The sequence below is a fragment of the Sabethes cyaneus genome, chromosome 2 (assembly GCF_943734655.1).
Source record: "Sabethes cyaneus chromosome 2, idSabCyanKW18_F2, whole genome shotgun sequence".
NCBI lineage: Eukaryota > Metazoa > Arthropoda > Insecta > Diptera > Culicidae > Sabethes > Sabethes cyaneus.
In genome coordinates this window covers 72,693,687-72,716,726 of record NC_071354.1, presented here as the reverse complement: position 1 = coordinate 72,716,726, position 23,040 = coordinate 72,693,687, and the positions used below count along the sequence as shown (strand labels likewise).

The following is a 23,040-nucleotide window of genomic DNA, read 5'->3' as shown; positions in this document are numbered from 1 at the left end:
AGGTTATGGAATGCACATGTTCACCCTTTGCCAGCCTTTTTTCTTCACACAGTGTGCAATAAATGCTCAAATTTACAAAGATGATTAATTGTAAAAGATATTGTGGCCCCTCTACAAAAGTATCAGTCTCCCCCTCTCATTTGGCCGAATTTGGTATCTATACATTGCGCTAAGCCTGTACTACAGTGCCTTTCAGACAATAACATCCAATTCGTCGAGAAAAACATCAATCCACCAAAATGTCCAGAACTTTGCCAAGTTGAACGTTACTGGTCGATTGTGAAGAGGATCTTCAGGAGGGAAGGAACAGTTTCCAAAGCATGAGGGAATGCAAGAAAAAATGAACAGCAGCATCCAGGAAATGCACAAAAGCTAGTGTGCAGAATTTGCTGTGAGGAGTTTCACCATAAGTGCGTTCATTCTTTAGAACCTAATATTTTGACTAATGTGTGTGTGTGTGTGCGTGTGCGTGCGTGCGTGTGCGTGTGTGTGCGTGTGTGTGTGCGCATGTGTGTGTGTGTGGGTGGGTATGTGTGTGTGTGTGTGTGTGTGTGTGTGTGTGTGTGTGTGTGTGGGTGGGTGATTGTGGGTGTGTGATTGTGGTTGTGTGATTGTGGGTGTATGTGTGCGTGTGTGTGTGTGGGTGTATATGTATGTGTGTGGGTGTATATGTATGTGTGTGGGTGTATATGTATGTGTGTGGGTGTATATGTATGTGTGTGGGTGATTGTGGGTGTGTGGGTGATTGTGGGTGTGTGGGTGATTGTGGGTGTGTGGGTGATTGTGGGTGTGTGGGTGATTGTGGGTGTGTGGGTGATTGTGGGTGTGTGGGTGATTGTGGGTGTGTGATTGTGGATGTATGTGTGTGTATGTGTGTATGTGTGTGTGTGTGTGTGTGTGTGTGTGTGTGTGTGTGTGTGTGTGTGTGTGTGTGTGTGTGTGTGTGTGTGTGTGTGTGTGTGTGTGTGTGTGTGTGTGTGTGTGTGTGTGTGTGTGTGTGTGTGTGTGTGTGTGTGTGTGTGTGTGTGTGTGTGTGTGTGTGTGTGTGTGTGTGTGTGTGTGTGTGTGTAATGATTTCTTCTATCACCTGTCTCTCGGAGAACGTGCTGGTTAGTATAGCGGGCAGAAATAAAACTCCTTCCCATCTGAATCATCCTGAAGGAACATAGCGAATGCTATAGACGAAGACACATCAGAATTCGGAAGCTGGTAAGTAGGGAATCGTTGGCCAATTGGCAGTAGTACCGGGCCAGGGCCGAGAACGGTAGATGAACGTATAGCCTTCTACCGGTCTCGCTGATCAGTTTAAACAGGAATCATGGGCAAGTCAGCATTCACTAGACGCAGTTTCTGTCGGGGCACGGTTATTTCAGGCAATACCTGCACCAGTTCGGACACGCAGCGACACCCGTCTGTCCAGAATACGCAGAGGTAGAAGAAACAGCGGAGCATCTTGTTTGCGAATGCCCAATATTTGCGGTGGTGCGAAGTGAGATACCACCTTTGACCCTGGATAATGTAGTAAACGAAATATGTCGGGAAGAGAGCATTTCGAATACCGTCAACAGCGTAATATCACAGAATATGGTGCATCTGCAACGCAAGTGGAGAGACAAATAGCGGACAAACAACACTAACTAGGACACCTAGATAGACGTCGTCGTCTCTGGATTGGTTCACGTTTCGACAGTTGTATGGAACAATTTACAGATACAACCTCCCCCCGAAGTAATACTTAACGGTAGTCCCGGGTGAGGTGGGCACTTTATTTTGCCTATCAGTATAGATATTGCATATTATTTTGACGTTATCTGAAGCCTCGAGTTTACCTTCACAAAAATTAACATTTTTTTCATGTTTCCATTCGACATCTAGCAAGAAATTTTAAGATTTTAGAAAGTTTGACATTTTTAACTAATGGTTCAGCACAGTTGAAAGCAAAAGACGTCAAAGGTTAAACTTCTCTAAAACAGTGCAAATATTAATGAATATTTTGTGTATATTGGAAATTTTCAATTTATATTCAGTTCAGTTTGTGGTAGTACGAAGTTTCCCGGGTCAGTCGAGTCGGTAAAATTATTGCAATATATTTTCATAATAAACTAATTTTAAACGATAGAACGAGTAGTTATAGAAGCATCAATTGGTGAATTAAGTTTTCGTTTCATTAATGACTTTTATATCTTTTAAATTTGACATTTAACCAGTGAATGCTGTTGACATGATTATCGGATTGTTATAGTTTTCTATTTAATGCTATACAGCACAAAGTACAGTCTATTTCAAAGTTCGCCTAGTAGAACGGATCTAAGCCAGCGCTCATTTTCTCGGCCTAATTATCGCGCCGCTCATTATCTATCCTGACGGTAGGAAACCAGAGCGTCGATGTTTCAATAGTCAATAGACGATCGACCGTCGGATAATCCCACAGCGAGCGGTAACTCAGTCAACAAAAACCCTACTGCCAGTCGAGCAGGTACAACGTACAAGTCGGCTAACCTCAACCCGTATATTCGCTCGTGAAACCTCATATAAACTCTCGGTACATTTCGAGTATCGATCTTATTATTCTAGCACAGTTCGCTCAGAACGGTCGTTGCAACAGTGCGTTCGAACCGGTGAGAAAAGTTAGACCGTAACGAAACAAAGACTACTAGCCCCGACTGTGTTCTACTACTGAATGTTAGATCACAATTGCATGGCGGAACTTGATTCGGGGACTTTTTGTTAGCATTTTAAAGGGTTATACGCGGTCTAACCAAGTACTTACCGTCGTGCCGACCAGTTACAGTTTGACGGTCGATTATTTTATAAACGTTTTACTTTGTGGTTTTCCGGTGTGAAGTGATTTTCTGCTAGTATATTGATTCATGTGGATAAAAGTGGACGAAAACCGTTCTGTATATGAAAAGAAAATCTTTCGGACGTACTGTTACTGAAAAGTTCGCCCGACATCACGCGAAAGTCGAATGTCAGTGTTAAAATAAATAACCCGCCGATTGTGCTAGCAGTGAATACACCCGCTGATTAGTGTTACGTGTGCGCATTCTTCCGTCATTATTATCATAATCATTAGTGTTGGCATTACGGTGTACTAAATACATTTATCCAATATGTCGGGGGAAGTGAATCGATCGTTCGTTGACGATCCCCATAAATCTGAACTGGGTACTGGGGATAGATTCCCGACCCCAGCGGTGATCGACACCAACGGTAGCGGACCTCCCGTTGTGGTGGAATCACCCCCGGATGACAGCAGTTCTGGCAGTGGCGAACGAGAGAAATGGGACAAAGGAGTTGAGTTTTTACTGTCCTGCATCGCCATGTCGGTCGGGTTGGGCAACGTATGGAAATTCCCTTCCACCGCATTCAGAAACGGCGGCGGTGCTTTCGTGATTCCCTACCTGATCGTGCTGCTCATCGTGGGAAGGCCGGTCTATTACCTGGAAATGGTTATGGGCCAATTCTCCAGCCGGGGCAGCGTCAAGGTGTATGACGTCTCGCCGATTATGAGAGGTAGGTATTGGCCGGTTTAAACATTAATCCTTTTACTACCGGAGCAAATTGGCACAGTTCTGTAGTATTACTTTAATTAACCTTTACATTGCCTTCGGCTAGTCAAGAGAATACGAATGGAAAATTACTTTTCTGTTTGAAGCGACATTGAATGTGTCAATTGATTTATCAAACAAATTTCCTCCGGTAATATAACGCTCGTGTAAATGCCGCTTCCTGCTCAGAAGGTAGGCACTAGTTTGGTTTACGATATCGAGGCCGGCAGGAAAAACCTCATTGCAAACGCTTCCGTGCGATGGAAAGCTCTTGCTGTGGTGATATTCAGGAATTCAGTTTGTGATGAGTTTCTTTCCTTTGATTAAATAGAAGCATGTTTTTCAACCAAAGTTGAACGTAAATAATGAATTTTATTTTGTTGAATATTGTTTCGATTTGGTCTTATTTGGAAAAACATTTGAAGGCCCATTTGGTGCGGTCATTCGCTTAATTACAGTCACTCCTCGTCGCGAACCTCCTCATAGTGTCAACTTATACTGACCTGAATGTGTAATATTATTTCTAAAGCTATCTAAAATATTGGTTTGTAAAACTGTTATAAAAAATTCAATTTTAATCATTTTAAATAATATTTTTTTTTGTTGTGGCGCTTTTAAAGAGCTGACTAACCGAATTAAAATGGATTTTTATGAGTCAGACTCTTGCATGAATCTTGAATTGCTGGGTGTTCATATAAAATGAATGAATAGGTTCAAGTTAAAAATTTTCTCACAAAGCAATAATTTTCTTTTGATCAAGTGCAGGCGCCACCGATATGCACGAAACAAATTGACTGCACTATAGGTTGATCAACATAGGTGTGGCTAATCTTCGGTGGAAGGTGGGGAACCAAGCTTCACGATCGGAGCTATGTTGGGTTTATTTTATAGAAATGATATACCGAAACAAAAGACATACCTATCATGACGTGCCTTTTCGAACTGATAAAAATGGAATTTTATGACACAACTTTAGAGTTGTGAGCCCTCTACCAGATGCTGTCAATAAAATTCAGAATGTTACCTGAATCGCTGTTGCTGGTCGTTGCAAAGTATAAAACTGTTTTGTTTCGGTATCATAAGTTGCAATTTTTTTAATTTTCTCTGTTTTGAATTTCAGACTAAGCACTTTGACTAAGAAGTCATTATTTTGTATATTTCGTTAAGTATATTTCGAGTATGGATAATGATGCTTGAAGTTTTCCAATTTATAAACGTTGGTTAAATGGTACATTAAGATTATTTTTAATTGAATCATGGTTTTGTTAGACGGTTGGAATGTCATTGTTTTTTCGTTGAATTTAATTTATTTATTAAATTTGAATCTCCATAAAGTCATGATTTTGTTGGATTTATTCTTAATGTGGGTTAATTAATTTAATATTCTAGTTTTACCATTTGAATCATGAACCACGGAGTACAACAACAAATGGTAAAATGCGACACATGGAACATCGCTGGAATAAAACAGAAATAATACAAAATATGCCCAACAAATAGAACTAAATCGTAATTTAAAACTGAAAAGTAAGGGTGCAAAATCAAACTGTAAAAATTAAAACATGGTCAGGTTCTGAACTCTGAGAGAACTCAGCTATGTCTTAGAGTGATTCAGGTTTTGCGCCAGTAAAATAACATACGACAGCCGTGAAATAGGCTCACGAAAATCAATGGATTGAACGTTTATCTAAAGCCTACACACCTAAGTTTACAATAGACTACAGTTTAACTCGATCGTTTAGCTTTGGCTTCGATTTCACGGAACAACCATTTGATGAAAGAATCGTAACTGACAAGTACGACATCTTGCAACATACTTACTTACTTACTTTAGTGGCAACGGTCCGTTACCGATCCTGCGCCGAACGAATTATGGTCCTACAGTACCGTCGGTCCTGGGCTGCCGTTCTCCAATCCCCACGAACACCAGCTGAACGTGCATCGTCTTCGACAGCACACACCCACCGGGTGCGGGGTCTGCCTCGGAGTCTACGGCCTCTTTCTTCTGCTGAAAATAGTTTTGGCTGCTCTTTCATCGGGCATTCTGGCCACGTGTCCAGCCCACCGCAGCTTGCCACATTGCACTACCTTCACTATATCAGCATATTTGTATACTTGGTACAGCTCGTGATTCATGCTTCTGCGCCACACTCCATTTTCCATTTTGCCATCAAGTATAGATCGCAGAATTTTACGCTCAAAAACCCCAAGCACTCGCCGATCAGCTTCCTTTAGCGTCCATGATTCGTGTCCGTAAAGGGCCACCGGGAGGATTAGTGTTCTGTAGAGCGCCAGTTTTGTGCGAATTTGCAAACTACGGGACTTCAGCTGGCTACGTAATCCGTAGAAAGCCCGATTCGCGGCTGCAACTCGTCGTTTCACTTCGCGGCTTACATCGTTGTCACATGTCACGAGTGTACCAAGGTATATAAATTCCTCCACTACTTCATATCGTTCCCCATCTAACTCCACCTCGGCACCAACAGCACTTGGGCTCCCACGTTCCCTACCAGCAACCATGTACTTCGTTTTGGCGGTATTAATGGTAAGTCCCAACCTCGCAGCTTCCCTTTTAAAGGGCCTGAAGGCTTCTTCCACTGATCTACGGTTGATTCGACGTCATCCGCAAAACCAAGAAGCATGTGAGATTTCGTGATGATACCATTCCTTTCCACGTTTACTCTTCGTAATACACCTTCCAAGGCAATGTTGAATCTTGCAACATACTGATCCAAATTCCTTTGAATGAATATAATTTCATCCCTTACTAAGCATATTACCCCATGATACAAAGTAATCCAATGGGTTTATAACCAGCGATGCTACAAACCATTTTTTGAAAGATTTAAAATCTGGTAAATTTGCCTGAAATCACTCCTGAGTAGACTGCGTGCAAACGTCTATTGCTTGCTGTTGTATCTACACAGAACACTATAAAGGAGTCCAAACAAGCATGACTTGTCATTCTTAGTTTGTCACGGTGCCTTGCTTATTTACTTAAATGACTTTCCGTAGTTGCTTTAACTCTGTATATTCCTGCTTTTCCAGGTAGTGCTTTTTCTCCCGGAAGGTTTGGTTTCGCTGCATCTTCTTCTGTTTGTGTTTATTAACGTTCTGACGTGTGGCACTGAGCATTTTGGCCGCCCGCGCAGCGTTCTCCTCATCCATCACCCTCCTACATTCATCGTCAAACCAATCGTTCCGCTGATTCTGTGCCACATGCCCGATGGAGCTCTCCGCTACACCGCTAATGGCTGTTTTGATGGTGTTCCTCGAAGGGGCTTCGTCCAGCTTGTCCTCTTCTGGTAGCGCAGCTTCGAGTGAATGCGTGTTGTTTGCAGCGACGTCTGGCTGCTTCAACCTTGCGAGATCTAACCGAGGCTGGGGTCGGTACCGTAGATTGTTCACCACGGAGAGTTTTGGCCACATCTTAACCATCATTAAGTAGTGGTCCGAGTCAATGATAGGATCTTCGATAGGATCTGACGCCTGGTGTCGACAGTGTCTGACAAATGCCGACACTCGATCTAAACGAGGTTGTTCTGTGATTCTTTCTGATTTGGTGAACTCCAGGTACACTTGTGTAGGAGTCTGTGGTGGAAGAAGGTACTACGTACGGCCATATTCTTGGTGGCGGCAAAGTCGATAAGTCTGAGGTCCATTGCATTGGTCAACTGGTGGGCGCTGAAATCCCTGTTGACGATCTTGATATCATGTTTTGGGCAGCGGTAGTATTCACTGTCCACCTGCGCGTAGAATTCATCCTTGTCGTCATTGGTACTTCTTAGGTGAGGACTGTGCACGTTGATGATGCTTATGTTGAAGAACCGGCACTCTGTAACTCGGTCTTCGAGACAGATTTTCCGCAGCACCACGATGCCAATCTACAAATCGGTATTCTAGCTACTCAAACAAGGCTATTCGTAGTCATTGCACTTATGTTGGGAGATTTCCGGGTTATATTTAGAGGCAATAGGGATAGATATTTTGAAGCACTTTTGCCGCACACGCAGGCATAAAAGAAACAGCCGCCGGTGCTGCGTGCAGATATTCTGCTACCCACACATTCGCGCGCACACATCCTCATATCGTCTTCCTACACAGCTTATTGCCACGCTCGCACACATCTTTTCCCACCAACACATGAACACACAACTTCAGCTTTTGTCGGGAGGTGTGTGCGGTTGCTTTCGTAGCTTGTCATTTGTATGTGCGCGAGGAAGAGATGCCAGTCATCTTGATGGAATGTTCTTCTTCATCTTCGCCCTCGATTTTACTCATGGGCGGGAGTTAATGAAGAAATAAAGCGGGAGTCCGAAACGGATGCTTATGCCGGCCTGTTCGTTAGAACGAGTACGTGTGTGTGAAAAAATTAAACCACACGAGTGTGGGCTTCGCAACACTGATCGGCAATCAATGTGATATAGATTAGGGCGGCGCATAAGTGCGATGTTTGAAGTTGTCATCAATTTTCGCGAGATATAAAGAAGAACAACAACAAAATATATTTTATAGTGATGCAGCTACTCAATATCTTTACATTCAACTATAAATCATTTGGAATAATAGTGTTATTGAAAATAAATTCTTCATTCTTCTGAACACGTGCCGATTCGCACTTTTACCCCACTAGCGGGGTAAAAGTTCGATTACCGCGGGGCAAAAGTGCGAAGCTCGAATCCATGAAATTAGCACAGCAGTAGCTAACAAAACCATATTATCGTCAATCTGCGGTATGTTTCGGTAAGGAATATTCTCAATTTACACCTTTCCTATTTTCCGCTGGTGTATTGCAGCCTCCGACAGATCGAAACTTTCCCAAACGTTTGTTTTATGTTTCATCAGCGGAAAAACATTGTTTTCCTTCGACCAACATCTGTAGAGCACAGTTTTCTGCAGATCTTCAATTTCTAGTATCTGTAATATAGTGCCAAAAGCTGTATATAAGCTATACATTTTTGCCCCGTCCGTGAATCGCACCTTTACTCCGCTAGGCGCTTGACGGGGTTTGATTAAATTATGGAAAAGCGAAATATATTTTGTAAACTCTTTTCACCGTATTTTCAAAACAGATATGCGAGTGATGTAAAACACTGCTACAAATTTTCAACAAGTAATATCCTCCTGTTGATATCGTATTACCCGTATAACAAAAAAATACATCAAAACCGCCCTAAAATAACATTTGCACATAACTCAGCAACTATTCTTCGTAAGCAACCAAAGTTTACGTTAGATTCAAGCAGTCAAAGTAGTCACCCATTAATGCCAATGTAGTCAATTTACTCGAATCTGCACCGATAAATCATTAAGGTGAAATTAGCCGTCATCGATTCTGCTAATTTCAAAAGCAGTTTTTTTGTTTGAAACAAAAATTCTGTTCATGAAAATATATTCGTTGTGTTCAGATTGGTAAGAAGAATGCGGTATTTACATTCCTATAAACAGAACCCCGCTCCTGGGCCCAAAAACTGCTTTCGAAATTGGGCTTTTCGACGAAAAGTTAATGACTGCTAGTTTCCCGTTAAATCGCATCCTTACTCTATAACAAAGGTAAAAATATAGTTTCAACCACATCGAAAACTCAATTTGACAATACTTTACTTTTAATTCAAAACTGTTATTTTCTTGATTCAAATAGAATTTCGTTTCGAAACAAAAATATTTTTAGGTTGTTATAAAAATTTCGTTTGAAACAAACGAATTTTTTCGCTCCGTGATAGAAACGAAACCTTTCCCCGAACAACCCCGTTGAGAATCACGGCTATAGGTAACGCTGACGGACGAACAGCGTCGTCCGCAGTACTTTACAAGTCGCAAGGACTTGCATAGTGTCGTCGTCCCGTCAGTAAAATGAGTTAGATTGTCGATCCATGAATCGAACTTTTACCCCATCAATAAATCGAACTTTTGCACCGCTAGGCGCTTGACGGGGTTTGATTAAATTATGGAAAAGCAACATATATTTTGTAAATTCTTCTCACCGCAATTTCAAGAGAGATATCTGAGTGATGTAAAACGCTGCTACAATTTGTGAATAAGTAATATCCTCCTGTTGATATCGTATTTGCCGTACAACGAAATATTACATCAAAACCGTTCTAAAATAACTTATACCCATAACTCAGCAACTATGATTCGTAAACAACAAATGTTTATGATGGATTTAAGCTGTCAAAGTACTCACCCATCCATGCCAATGTAGTCAATTTACTCGGAATCCGCACTGATAAATCATTGAATCGCACTTTTACCCGCATCGTACTTTTACCCCTCCTTACTCTATATGTATGACCTCATTCCAAGGTCAAGACTAAAATCTTGAGATTAGTCTACTCAAACAAGGCTATTCGTAGTCATTGCACTTATGTTGGGAGATTTCCGGGTTATATTTAGAGGCAATAGGGATAGATATTTTGAAGCACTTTTGCCGCACACGCAGGCATAAAAGAAACAGCCGCCGGTGCTGCGTGCAGATATTCTGCTACCCACACATTCGCGCGCACACATCCTCATATCGTCTTCCTACACAGCTTATTGCCACGCTCGCACACATCTTTTCCCACCAACACATGAACACACAACTTCAACTTTTGTCGGGAGGTGTGTGCGGTTGCTTTCGTAGCTTGTCATTTGTATGGGCGCGAGGAAGAGATGCCAGTCATCTTGATGGAATGTTCTTCTTCATCTTCGCCGTCGATTTTACTCATGGGCGGGAGTGCATGAAGAAATAAAGCGGGAGTCCGAAACGGATGCTTATGCCGGCCTGTTCGTTAGAATGAGTACGTGTGTGTGAAAAAATTAAACCACACGAGTGTGGGCTTCGCAACACTGATCGGCAATCAATGTGATATAGAGTAGGGCGGCGCATAAGTGCGATGTTTGAAGTTGTCATCAATTTTCGCGAGATATAAAGAAGAACAACAACAAAATATATTTTATAGTGATGCAGCTACTCAATGTCTTTACATTCAACTATAAATCATTTGGAATAATAGTGTTATTGAAAATAAATTCTTCATTCTTCTGAACACGTGCCGATTCGCACTTTTACCCCACTAGCGGGGTAAAAGTTCGATTACCGCGGGGCAAAAGTGCGAAGCTCGAATCCATGAAATTAGCACAGCAGTAGCTAACAAAACCATATTATCGTCAATCTGCGGTATGTTTCGGTAAGGAATATTCTCAATTTACACCTTTCCTATTTTCCGCTGGTGTATTGCAGCCTCCGACAGATCGAAACTTTCCCAAACGTTTGTTTTATGTTTCATCAGCGGAAAAACATTGTTTTCCTTCGACCAACATCTGTAGAGCACAGTTTTCTGCAGATCTTCCATTTCTAGTATCTGTAATATAGTGCCAAAAGCTGTATATAAGCTATACATTTTTGCCCCGTCCGTGAATCGCACCTTTACTCCGCTAGGCGCTTGACGGGGTTTGATTAAATTATGGAAAAGCGAAATATATTTTGTAAACTCTTTTCACCGTATTTTCAAAACAGATATGCGAGTGATGTAAAACACTGCTACAAATTTTCAACAAGTAATATCCTCCTGTTGATATCGTATTACCCGTATAACAAAAAATTACATCAAAACCGCCCTAAAATAACATTTGCACATAACTCAGCAACTATGCTTCGTAAGCAACCAAAGTTTACGTTAGATTCAAGCAGTCAAAGTAGTCACCCATTAATGCCAATGTAGTCAATTTACTCGAATCTGCACCGATAAATCATTAAACGTACAGCTAGCACAACGATTGATAAATGCAACCTTTTTGCTACTTTCTTTAATTCAGTCTTCCACGCTGATTCCGGCATAGTCGGAGATGCTTTAGAGTATACACCCAGTAATACTGTTGATGTGGACATCTTCGAAGTGACGCCTGAAATCATGAACAATGCTATACAAAAACTGAAAACTTCATATAAACCAGGACCGGATGGAATTGCTGCGTGCATCCTAAAAAAATGCTTTGCTCAACTGCTTTTACCGTTAATGCACCTTATAAATATGTCTCTTAGAAAAGCAACTTTTCCAACCTGCTGGAAAGCTTCATTTATGTTTCCCGTACATAAAAAAGACAGCAAGCATGATATACGCTGTTACCGAGGTATTACCTCTCTCTGTGCCTGCTCCAAGCTTCTTGAGATCATCGTATCGAAATATTTGTTTCATCAAACTAAGCACTACATCTCAACGAACCAGCATGGTTTTTTTCCTGGGAGAAGTGTTACGACAAACCTATGCGAGTTCACATCGTTTTGCCTTCGTAACATTGGACAAGGGCGACAAATCGATTCGGTCTATACCGATCTCAAATCAGCATTCGACAAAGTAGACCATTCGATACTGTTAGCAAAATTAAACAAAATCGGATGCTCTCCTGCGTTTATTGGTTGGCTTCGTTCTTATTTGAGCGGAAGACAATTGGCGGTAAAGATTGGTGGGTCCGTTTCACGTTGGTTTACTAACAGTTCAGGAGTGCCACAAGGTAGCAACTTAGGCCCACTTCTGTTTTCGCTATTCATTAACGATGCAATTAGTTGCCTTGGAAATGGCTCCTGTTTAGTCTATGCTGACGACTTAAAGGTGTTCAAAGTTATTGACAGCATTGATGATTGTCATTTCCTCCAAACTTTACTTGACAAATTTGCTGAGTGGTGTAGAGTCAATGGAATGCAAATTAGTATCGCTAAGTGTTGCACTATTAGCTTCCACCGTAAAAAGAGCATCATATCATTTGACTATACTATTAACGGAGAACAATTGAACAGAGTACAAACTATTCGAGATCTTGGAGTGACTCTAGACACTGGTCTTGCGTTTAGAAATCACTACGAAAGTATTATCGAAAAAGCTCGTCGTCAACTCGGATTTATTAGCAAAGTTGCCAGAGAATTCAAGGACCCGTATACACTGAAATGTCTATATGTTAGTCTTGTTCGACCGTTACTGGAAACCGCTTCAGTAATATGGGACCCTTACCACAGCTCCACTACCGCGCGAATTGAAGCCGTTCAAAAAAGGTTCGTGAGGTTCGCCCTGAGAAACTTACCATGGAATAATGCCCTGATTTTGCCACCATACGAAAATCGATGCGCATTGATTGGGATTGAAACTCTAAAGCAGCGAAGAAAACGGGCTAAGGCCATCTTTATTGGAAAACTGTTAACTGGTGATATTGATGCCCCGAAGCTTCTTGAACTCATTGATCTGAATGTTCCCGGGTACCAGCTTCGCCGTGCAGAGTTCCTGAGACTTCCGTTGGGTAGACAAGTTTATACCATAAATGAGCCTGTTCGAGCGATGATGGATGTTTTTAATGATGTATCACACCTTTTTGATTTTAATGTGACAAACAATGAATTTAAAAATAGACTGTTACAATTTGTGTTTAGATAATAAGATAGTTCATTAAGACAATTCGTCGGATGGAATAAATAAATAATAATAAATAATAATAAATCGCATCCTTACTCTATAACAAAGGTAAAAATATAGTTTCAACCACATCGAAAACTCAATTTGACAATACTTTACTTTTAATTCAAAACTGTTATTTTCTTGATTCAAATAGAATTTCGTTTCGAAACAAAAATATTTTTAGGTTGTTATAAAAATTTCGTTTGAAACAAACGAATTTTTTCGCTCAGTGATAGAAACGAAACCTTTCCCCGAACAACCCCGTTGAGAATCACGGCTATAGGTAACGCTGACGGACGAACAGCGTCGCCCGCAGTACTTTACAAGTCGCAAGGACTTGCATAGTGTCGTCGTCCCGTCAGTAAAATGAATTAGATTCTCGATCCATGAATCGAACTTTTACCCCGTCAATAAATCGAACTTTTGCCCCGCTAGGCGCTTGACGGGGTTTGATTAAATTATGGAAAAGCAACATATATTTTGTAAATTCTTCTCACCACAATTTCAAGAGAGATATATGAGTGATGTAAAACGCTTCTACAATTTGTGAATAGGTAATATCCTCCTGTTGATATCGTATTTGCCGTACAACGAAATATTACATCAAAACCGTTCTAAAATAACTTTTACCCATAACTCAGCAACTATGATTCGTAAACAACAAATGTTTATGATGGATTTAAGCTGTCAAAGTACTCACCCATCCATGCCAATGTAGTCAATCTACTCGGAATCCGCACTGATAAATTATTGAATCGCACTTTTACCCGCATCGTACTTTTACCCCTCCTTACTCTATACAGGTGTGGCAATGTTGGTTAAGTGGTGTTAGTGCAATGAAGAAATTTCATCATGGTGTGGTTGGAATCGTAAATCGACCAATCACGATGAACCGTGACGTCATACTCCAAAAACAAACCCCATTGTCCGACACTCTTTGTTTTCGAAGTTTGACGTCGTTTTCTGATTTTTCGTTACTAATACCATCAAATGTGTTCATTTGCCACACCTTTTTAAACCTCATTGATCGGCAAAGTCCTCAAGTCATCGTTTTATCATTCAGATTTATTTTGAAGTCGGACGAGCATTGGCGTAGCTAGAGGGGGTGCCTGGGGTACCAGGCCCCCTCCAGAATTCTGTAGGCCCCCTCCAGAAATTTTCCCCATTGAAAACCCGGAAAAAAGTTCAGTGTACATGTTCCTGTTGCGTAGATATTTTCTTTTTCACTAGCCTAGCCTAGTAACCACCCCGAGTCATGCTGTTTCAAGCAGTCGTCTCCATTCAACTCCATCTTGGGCTACTCGTCGCCAATTTCTCAGTCTCAGAAGTCGTAAATCACTTTCGACCTGGTCGACCCATCTTGCACTTTGAACCTCTCTGTTCCTGATACTGGTGCAGTTGTTAAAGAGAACTGTTTTTGTCGCCTACTGACTTTCACCACCTGAAAATGGCAATCTCTCCAAACAGGGCTTGCAGCTCGTGATTCATACATCTCCGCTACTCTTCGCTTTTGGTTTGTACACCGCCATATATCGTTCTTTCCCGCTCGAACTTTCCCGCTCGAACATGGCAAGGACGCGTACCGTCCGCGGGAAGCACTCGCTTGTTTCCTTTGAATCTCTTTTTTCATGTATTTTGTCTTCAACGCATTTATGTTTAGCCCTATCCTATTAGACTTCGCTTTCATCGGATCACACCCTCTAGTTGGATGCCGTCACATTATTGTCTCAACCTTCACCGTGTCTCAAAGGAACTCGAAAGTATCGCCGAGATGCACACGAAACACATCACTCGATCCAAAGCTCTGATCAATTGTAGCAAATCGTGTTCGTGCATTATCTGCCATAGCTGGTCTCGATCGATTGTATCGTATGTTGCTTTGAAATCAATAAAGATGTGATGCGAGAACACGTTGTACTCCCAACATTTCTGCAAGATCTGTGGGATGGTAAACATCTGGTCCGTAATTGCGCGGGCCCTCATGAAACCCGCCTGGTATTTTTCTACAAAACGTTGTACTATCGGTAACAGCCGGTAACAAGATGAATGAAATTTTTTTTGGAAGGCACCCCCTAGGCCCCTTCCAGGGAAATTTCCTAGCTACGCCAATGCGGACGAGTAGCTGGAATGCCCTTAGTAACTTCAGTCTCTGACTGCATGGAAGCCAGGCCCAATATGGACGTTCCATATGAGGTGATTGAAACAGATCGCTCAATGTGGAATAATGGAGGGCCAGATCTTCCATCTGGAACTATCTGTTTTTTTACAGATGGTTCAAAAATGGGGGCCTGCACAGGCTCCGGAGTCTACGGACCCGGCATCAGGGAAACTATCTCATTAGGAAAGTGGCCCACCGTTTTTCAAGCAGAAGTATATGCCATATACATCTGTGCGACAATATGCTTGAAACGAAAGTACAGGCATGCGAAAATCGGTATCTTAACGGACAGCCAAGCAGCACTACTGGCTCTCAAGTCCGCCAAATGCGTGTCCAAATTAGTTTGGGAGTGCAGCACAGCATTGAGGGAACTCTCCCGCCAAAACAAAGTTTTATTACTTTGGGTGCCCGGTCACTGCGGAATCGAGGGCAATGAATTTGCTGACAACCTAGCAAGACAAGGATCAGCTCAGCAATTTATTGGTCCTGAACCGTTTCTGGGCACCTCCACATCCGCCGTGAAAGGCGAACTGATGACATGGGAAAAGCTAGAAATAGCATCCCGTTGGAATCAAACACAGGGTTGTAGACAAGCTAAACAGTTTATCTACCCAAACCCTGCAGTAGCTAAAAAACTACTCCATTTAACTCGTAGTGAACTACGCACGATCACGGGATTCCTAACAGGACACAGCCCCGCTCTTTATCATTTAAAGAATATCGGCAAGGTATCATCTGACACCTGCCGCTTTTGTAACTCTGAACCTGAAAGTTCAGCGCATCTGCTCTGCTATTGCGGAGCTCTTGCATTATCAAGGCACAACTTCTTAGGAAGTTTCCTTCTTACTCCATATCAGGTATGGAGCCTAAATCCCAAAACGATCATTGGCTTTATAAACCATGTAGTACCGAATTGGGGCACAGGATTACAACTATTCCGCTCAACTCCATCAATGGGTATGAGCGATCCGTAAACTGTGTACAGCAATCGGGGCCTGCCACAAAAGACGATCATTAAGACTGTCGCAGTGGCCTGTTAACCCAATGCCCTTCTGGCATACAAAAAAAAAAAAAAAAGCTGGAATGCCGAAGTTCGCCGTATCAGAGCTCCGCATAGTGCAATGAGGACATAAATACTATGAAGAGCGCCATTCTACTCCATCGGCTCCGTTCGCCGTAGACTGTTTAAGTAACTCTCTCCACCTTAGCCCACGGCAGCCTTTTATCGAAGACCCCATTATGGCCCCAATGCCCCTCTGCTATTTTTCCATATAAATGCCATGCGCCAGCATCAGCGATGCGTCTATTTGCGGTGGTGGTAAATTTTGCATGAGTGTTATTAAGGTGAAATTAGCAGTCATCGATTCTGCCAATTTCAAAAGCACTTTTTTGTTTGAAACAAAAATTCTGTTCATGAAAATATATTCGCTGTGTTCAGATTCACAAGAAGAAAGCAGTATTTACATTTTTTCAACTGAACCCCGCTTTTGGGCCCAAAAACTGCTTCCGAAATTGGACTCTCTGACGAAAAGTTAGTGACTGCTAATTTCCCGTTAAGCTCTTCAAAATTCTGTATTGGTATTTGTTTGACTATGTTGGTGTGGCGGTATGAATATTAGCACTCATTTACACAGAGACATACAGGGACCACTTTGGACGGCATAGCGAGCCAATGAGATTTAAAAAGATGTGGAAGAAGAAGACATTTGATAGTATTAGTAGCAAAAAATCAGAAAACGACGTCAAACTACAAAAACAAACTGCGTCGGACAATGGGGTTTGTTTTTGGAGTTTGACGTCACGATTGATCGTTATTGGTCCGTTTACGATTCCACCCACACCATGATAAAAAATTTTCATTGCACTAACACCACTGAACCAACATTGCCACACCTGTGTATATCACATTGAAAGCGAGTTACCATCAGTTTCTCTCAAATATTGCCAGAGTCTTCTTGTTTAGTGATGTCCGAAAATTTCAATTATTCGATTACCGATTAATCGGTGAGCGTTATCTGCACTAAGCGATTAATTCAACTATTCGTGTCAGTGGTGTTCGATTAAAATCAATTTAATTCAAATTTATTCAATTTCTCTTCAATTACGTAGTCGTGCTAACGTAAGAACTAGAATGACTCTTAAATACCTTTGGACCCTTTACTTTTTGTTCTTACAAAGTATAAAAATTACCTTTTTGCCGACCGGTTTCGGGTAAGTAGTTACCCATCTACGGGGCCGAGTCCAACTAATTATGTTGATAAACTGGAATAGTGCTAAACTTTTAAAAAATGTACAAAAATCATCACATTTGAATGCGTGGGAGTCATTACACATCCTCACAGCTGAGCGGCCACTGATGAACGTGGGTAGTAAAAAAAGGTCCAAAGGTATTTAAGAGTTAATTCAATTAATCGAACGATTAATTCAACTACTCGTGCTGGCAGTATTCGATTAAAAATTATTCGAATATTCCATGTGTTAGAATTAATCGAACGATTAACGGATATCACTATTCTTGTTACAGGAATCTTCGCTTTTATAGTCTGCTGTGTATCAAAAACAAATTTAAAACATGTTTTGCCAGTAACGAAGAAATTTATTTCATCTTCCGCATGCTCAACCGTGAGCTATTCTCATATTGTGCATTCTTAATCCACTAGTGCCATATAGAATTACACGTTATTTCACAATATACACGGTTTAGACAATTAACGTTTCATTTAATGGAAAATTACATGTGATTCATTAATTTATTGCATTTCAGTTTACGTCATGTTTTTGTTCTGTGTTCTCATTAAGTTCAATCTATGTTTTCAAATAGTAACGATTTAAATAACACGGTGGGTGGTGCTGTACGCCCATCGCGATATCTCAGCTGTCCATTAACCTATAAAGTTGATTTTTGGTAGATGACTAGGTTATACCACATAGATACAATGTATCAAAAATCAACTTTATTGATTAATGGACAGCTGAGATATTGCGATGGGCGTACAGTACCACCCACCGCGTTATACAAATCTTTACTGTATAGTTATTTTTTATTACCTTTTTTTTAATGGGGCTTACAACCAGTGGTTGGTTCGCCCCAACAATATATAGTTGGCACTATAGGGATAATTTGCTTAAACTGTATTGTTTTATTAAAACATTCGTTCAACTAGGTTTTTACGTTAAACTTTTACAATATTTTACAATTTCGCCTACTAGGTATGCGATCATTCAACAGCAAACAGTTTTTTAGCCAATAATACGAATATGACTTTGTTTGAATTGAAAAATTATCTTAAACCATTTACCTATAGAAAGTCCATTTGTATATTTTGTGTACCTAAAAAGAGCTCATATCGTTCGAGCATTGAACTTGAAAAGTGAATGATGGAATGCAACGATTAACGAATCTAATTATGATAATAATCAGCTTCATTTGCATCGTCGATGTTACCTATATACCAGAACGACCTCTACTCTACTCTACTCTACTTTACGACTACAACACTGAGATCATTTATCAGTCAGTATAACTTTTTATAAATTAATAAATCCAATCAGAATAGTTGTTATCCAATTAGCGAAGTAAACTGAATCAAAAGTTATTCAGCACGGCATTCTATTCAGTAAAAAATTTTATTCCTTACAGGTATCGGAATCGGTCAGTTGATTGCCATGTCAATCGTCATCTCGTACTACGCAGCCACGATAGCCGTCGCGATACGGTACTTTTTCGCTTCCTTCGCCAGTGAGTTGCCGTGGGCAAGGTGTGACCCCGCCTGGACCGATGTAAACTGTGTCGACTCGACTAGTTTAACCGGGAAGGCAAACTTCACAAACTTATCGCTTCCGGTGGAAACTTCAGCCGAACTGTACTACACCCGGTCCGTCACTGGAGAAGCATTCCTGGTGGGAAGCGAAATTGGATTGCCCGACTGGAGGTTGGGACTGTGCCTGTTGTTCATCTGGGTGTGCATGACCTTCATGCTGATTAAAGGTATCCGAGGATCAGGCAAAATGTCCTACTTCCTGGCGCTGTTTCCGTACGTTGTGATGATCTTCTTTGCGGTGTATTGTTTCACCCTCGAGGGAGCTATGGACGGTTTGCTGTACTTTATCAAACCGGAATGGGATCAACTGATGAATCCGAACGTTTGGAAGGAAGCTGTGTCTCAATGCTTCTTCTCGCTGTCTATCTGCTTTGGAGGCGTAATTGCCTATTCATCTTTTAATAACTTTTCGAACAACATCTACCGAGACGCTTTGATCATTTCATGGCTCGACACGTTCACATCGCTACTGTCCGGAGCAATTGTGTTCGCCATCATCGGACATCTGGGAGTAATTACCAACGAACCGGATTATACCAAAGTTGTCTATCCGGGAAGTGGACTGACATTCATAACCTATCCGGACGCGCTGGCAAAGTTCGAACATGTGCCGAATTTATTCTCGCTGCTATTTTTCTTTATGTTGTTTGTGCTGGGAATCGGAAGCAATACGGGGATCATTACAAGCGTGGTCACGGCCATTCGAGACGAGTTCCCTGGACTGAAAAACTGGAAGATTGTCCTGGTGATAAGCGTTCTAGGATTTACGTCTGGCTTGCTGTTTATAACACCGGTGAGTATTTTTGATCTTACCTTTGAACAAATTGATGTAACTTTTCATGCTTTCCAGTCTGCATCCCGCCTGATCGATTACGTTGACTTTTATGGGGTGACGTTCGTTACATTGACATTGGCCGTAGCAGAATTGATTTGCTTTTGCTGGATCTATGGAGTGAGACGAATTTGTAACGATATTGAGTTTATGCTCGGTATTAAAACTAGCTTCCTGTGGCGTTGGTGTTGGAAGTATGTTACCCCGACTGTGATCGCTCTGATTTTGATGGTTACGTTTATTACTGGCAACCAACCTGCCGGATTCTCAGTGGAATACCATGGTATGTAACGAAATTGTTTTTTTCTATCCCTAATTGACTTTAACCGGTAATGTTTTTTCGCACAGTTCTAGGTTGGGTAATCTATGCTCTTGCCATTATCCCGCTGCCACTAGTAGCCATGTGGGCAATTGCTTCGCAACCAAAGGGCACCATCTGGCAAAAGATCGTATCGGCAAGCCGACCTCTGGCCGATTGGGGCCCGGAAAGCCTTTCACTGAAAAAGAAATATGATGATTACGTTGACGATCGCGAACGAGTTCGCTCGAGAAGTGTTCTGCAGCGAGTATTTTTTACGCGAGAAAAAGTTTATTCTGTGAATATCTAGACATAAGAATGCTTTATTTTAGTTTTAATGTTAGGTTCAACTGTGACGATTTCATTGTGATTTTAATATGTTTGATTTTCTCAAACTCGCATGTGCCTCAGCGACGATGTATTACTATTATTAGAGGCTAACTTTCGCACAAACTACAAACTCAGGAGAGGAAATGATGCTTTATTCTACGATTTACAAGCTCTATTGGCTAAATAATTGACTTAATTCCCAGCATAAAATAGTTCTCTCACGTCAAATAATCGAGCATTAGCACCAAAAACACTTTAGAGAATAATCGATACGATGAACAGACAGTAGATTATCAATGTTACAACATGATCTGAATCAAGAGTGTGCGAAAAACAGGTATGATATTGTAGTCGATTAATGCTGTATCCGGACAAGCTTTATGTGTTACTCTAATTGCTCTTTCCTAGACTATAAATTTTTTAGATCTTTATCACAACATGTTAGAGAACTACACATGACGTTAATTGCTGCTAGTTTCGCATGACGTAATATAGAGAAAGCTCACCACCAGTCGGTGGAACAAATTAGAATAAAAGTTGGACAAATCTTATAAAGTTCGTCAAATAGAATGGAAATTGTATATTTTATATATTTTTGTCATCTTAATTTGATGCTGAAATCCACTCTACATAAATGAAAATTAAATCAAGGCTTCGAAAATAAGGGCGATTGAACCATTGCGATCTAAATGCTACATGTAGCACTTCGGCATTAGAACATGTCGTCTCCAGTAAGTTTTTGTCATATTGTGGGCAAAGCATAGTTTGACCGCTCGTGATTGATAAGCTTAAATTGCACTACATAAATGACGCTATGGCTCAATAAACTATTGTCATTGGCATTTTACTTTTCTGGTGATCCTTTATTATCATTAATAAAGTAATTAACTATATTCGATAAAATACAACTAAAGAAAAGAAGGAAAAGAACATTAGCTCAACATTTGCTGCCACCAGAAATCCTACCGATAGCTACCCAGAAATCACTGGGAGTGTTGAAAACATTCACTCCCTGCGGGGTGCGGATATCGACTTCTAGTAACAGTATAGCAGGTATGTTAGGAAAGTATCCTTTCTTATTTATTTTCTCGAAAACCTAGTACGTTTCAACTAAGAGTTCTTGCCAGTGCCGAACTTCAATTCTGTATACTTGCGTGCGTTTTGGAAGACCGCAAGGTCCGTACGCAACTCTCGAAAGCTCGGAAAGGCTCTAGTGGAAACTCCCACGAATATACGAAATTACTAGATTGAATTCAAGCGAAGAAGAGAAAAAAAGACATCTGAAAAACTGTACCACCATTGATGCGAGAAAGAACTTATCCAAGAATTGACGAGCACGGTACTACGATCCTGAAGAGGAAAAAGTGCCAGCAGGATAGAGATCGTGAACAATAATGTTCGACATCAGAACAAAAATTGAAGTCCGGCTCCGAAACCAGAACAGAGCCAAATCGGACCGGAATAAAGTCGGACTAAAAAAGTTCGTTCCGATTTTTAACCGGACCGGACCGAAACCCGTACTTCAATTTTCGTTCCGATGTCGAACACTTTAGAACAACTATTGTGGGTTGATGACACCCCTACTAACACAGTTGCTACAAAGTAGTTTCGACAATAAGCTAATTATGGTCATAACTTGGTTGATGCAACTAGAAGTGCTAAAATTGTGCTACTTGGGACGTGCAAGCTCTGTGCGAAGCTGACATATCTAGATACGAGGAGGAATACATGGCAACATGCGAGCGCGAGGAGGTCGACAGGGGAAAGCACTTCTTTGATAATCCAGTCAATGGCGATATTACCAAATGCACAGGAACGGCTGTAGTTCGGGAGTTTTCACGAGCGTTATGGCCACCCCTTATTTTGATCTCGAACAGATTCAGCGAAATGAATAGTACTGCCGCAAAGAACCAACTCCCTGCAGAGGTTTGTAAACATGGTGGATGGGAAACTATTACTGGGGGAATGGATGGAAAGAATGGTTTGCTCCATCTATAGAAGGTGATGGGCTCGATTACTGTAATTATCGCGTCTGCCTAACGTCAGTAACCGTCGTCTAACAGTAAACGTCGTCTAACCTCAGTAACAAGACACTTCGAAAGACATGAATCATATGAATAAAACAGTTTGCACTACTTCTCCTATAAGGTTTACACGGAAAAAGCATAGCAAACTGCTTTATTCATACGGCCATACGGCTATGGATCAAACTTTCACTTTCCAATAGAACGTTCAGAAATGTCAGGAACACAACGTAACTAAGCATCGTATCGTAGTGGATTTCAAGGCAGCATACGATACAACCGAACGCGACCAGCTATTTTTGATCTACATCTCCGCACATCAGTAATTCTCCCGTGTCTTGAGACTGTATCCATCCATGAGTCTGGGAGTCACTTGCATGTGCACTTGCCGGACATTACATACAAAATGGCCCGAAGATGACTTCAGAGAATGAAGACGACTGCTTGAAAAGGGCACAAGTTATTTAAAGATTTTACTATACTATGTGTTTAGGCTTTCAATCGGGAGAATGGCACGAGCTGAAGGGCCTGACGCTTAGAACGTTTAGAACATTTTGACAGTGTTGGATCGTAGTTTAAAACTAATGTGGTTCCGAGA

General features: G+C 41.2%; 1 protein-coding gene across 1 annotated transcript; it reads left to right on the top strand.

The window, feature by feature from the left end:
• The first annotated feature begins 2,563 nt into the window (after positions 1-2,563).
• LOC128734157 (sodium-dependent nutrient amino acid transporter 1-like) lies at positions 2,564-21,247 on the top strand. Its single transcript, XM_053828197.1, has 4 exons — positions 2,564-3,516; positions 18,778-19,751; positions 19,809-20,073; positions 20,139-21,247. Exons 1-4 carry the CDS (start codon positions 3,114-3,116, stop codon positions 20,396-20,398), a joined length of 1,902 nt encoding a protein of 633 aa, XP_053684172.1. The 5' UTR covers positions 2,564-3,113; the 3' UTR covers positions 20,399-21,247.
• The last annotated feature ends 1,793 nt before the right edge of the window (positions 21,248-23,040 follow it).

Coding starts and splice junctions, on each gene's coding strand:
- LOC128734157 (XM_053828197.1), top strand. CDS start 3,114: ATGTCGGGGGAAGTGAATCGATCGTTCGTTGACGATCCCCATAAATCT. Junction 19,752..19,808: donor GCTTGCTGTTTATAACACCG/GTGAGTATTTTT, acceptor CATGCTTTCCAG/TCTGCATCCCGCCTGATCGA. Junction 20,074..20,138: donor ATTCTCAGTGGAATACCATG/GTATGTAACGAA, acceptor TTTTTCGCACAG/TTCTAGGTTGGGTAATCTAT.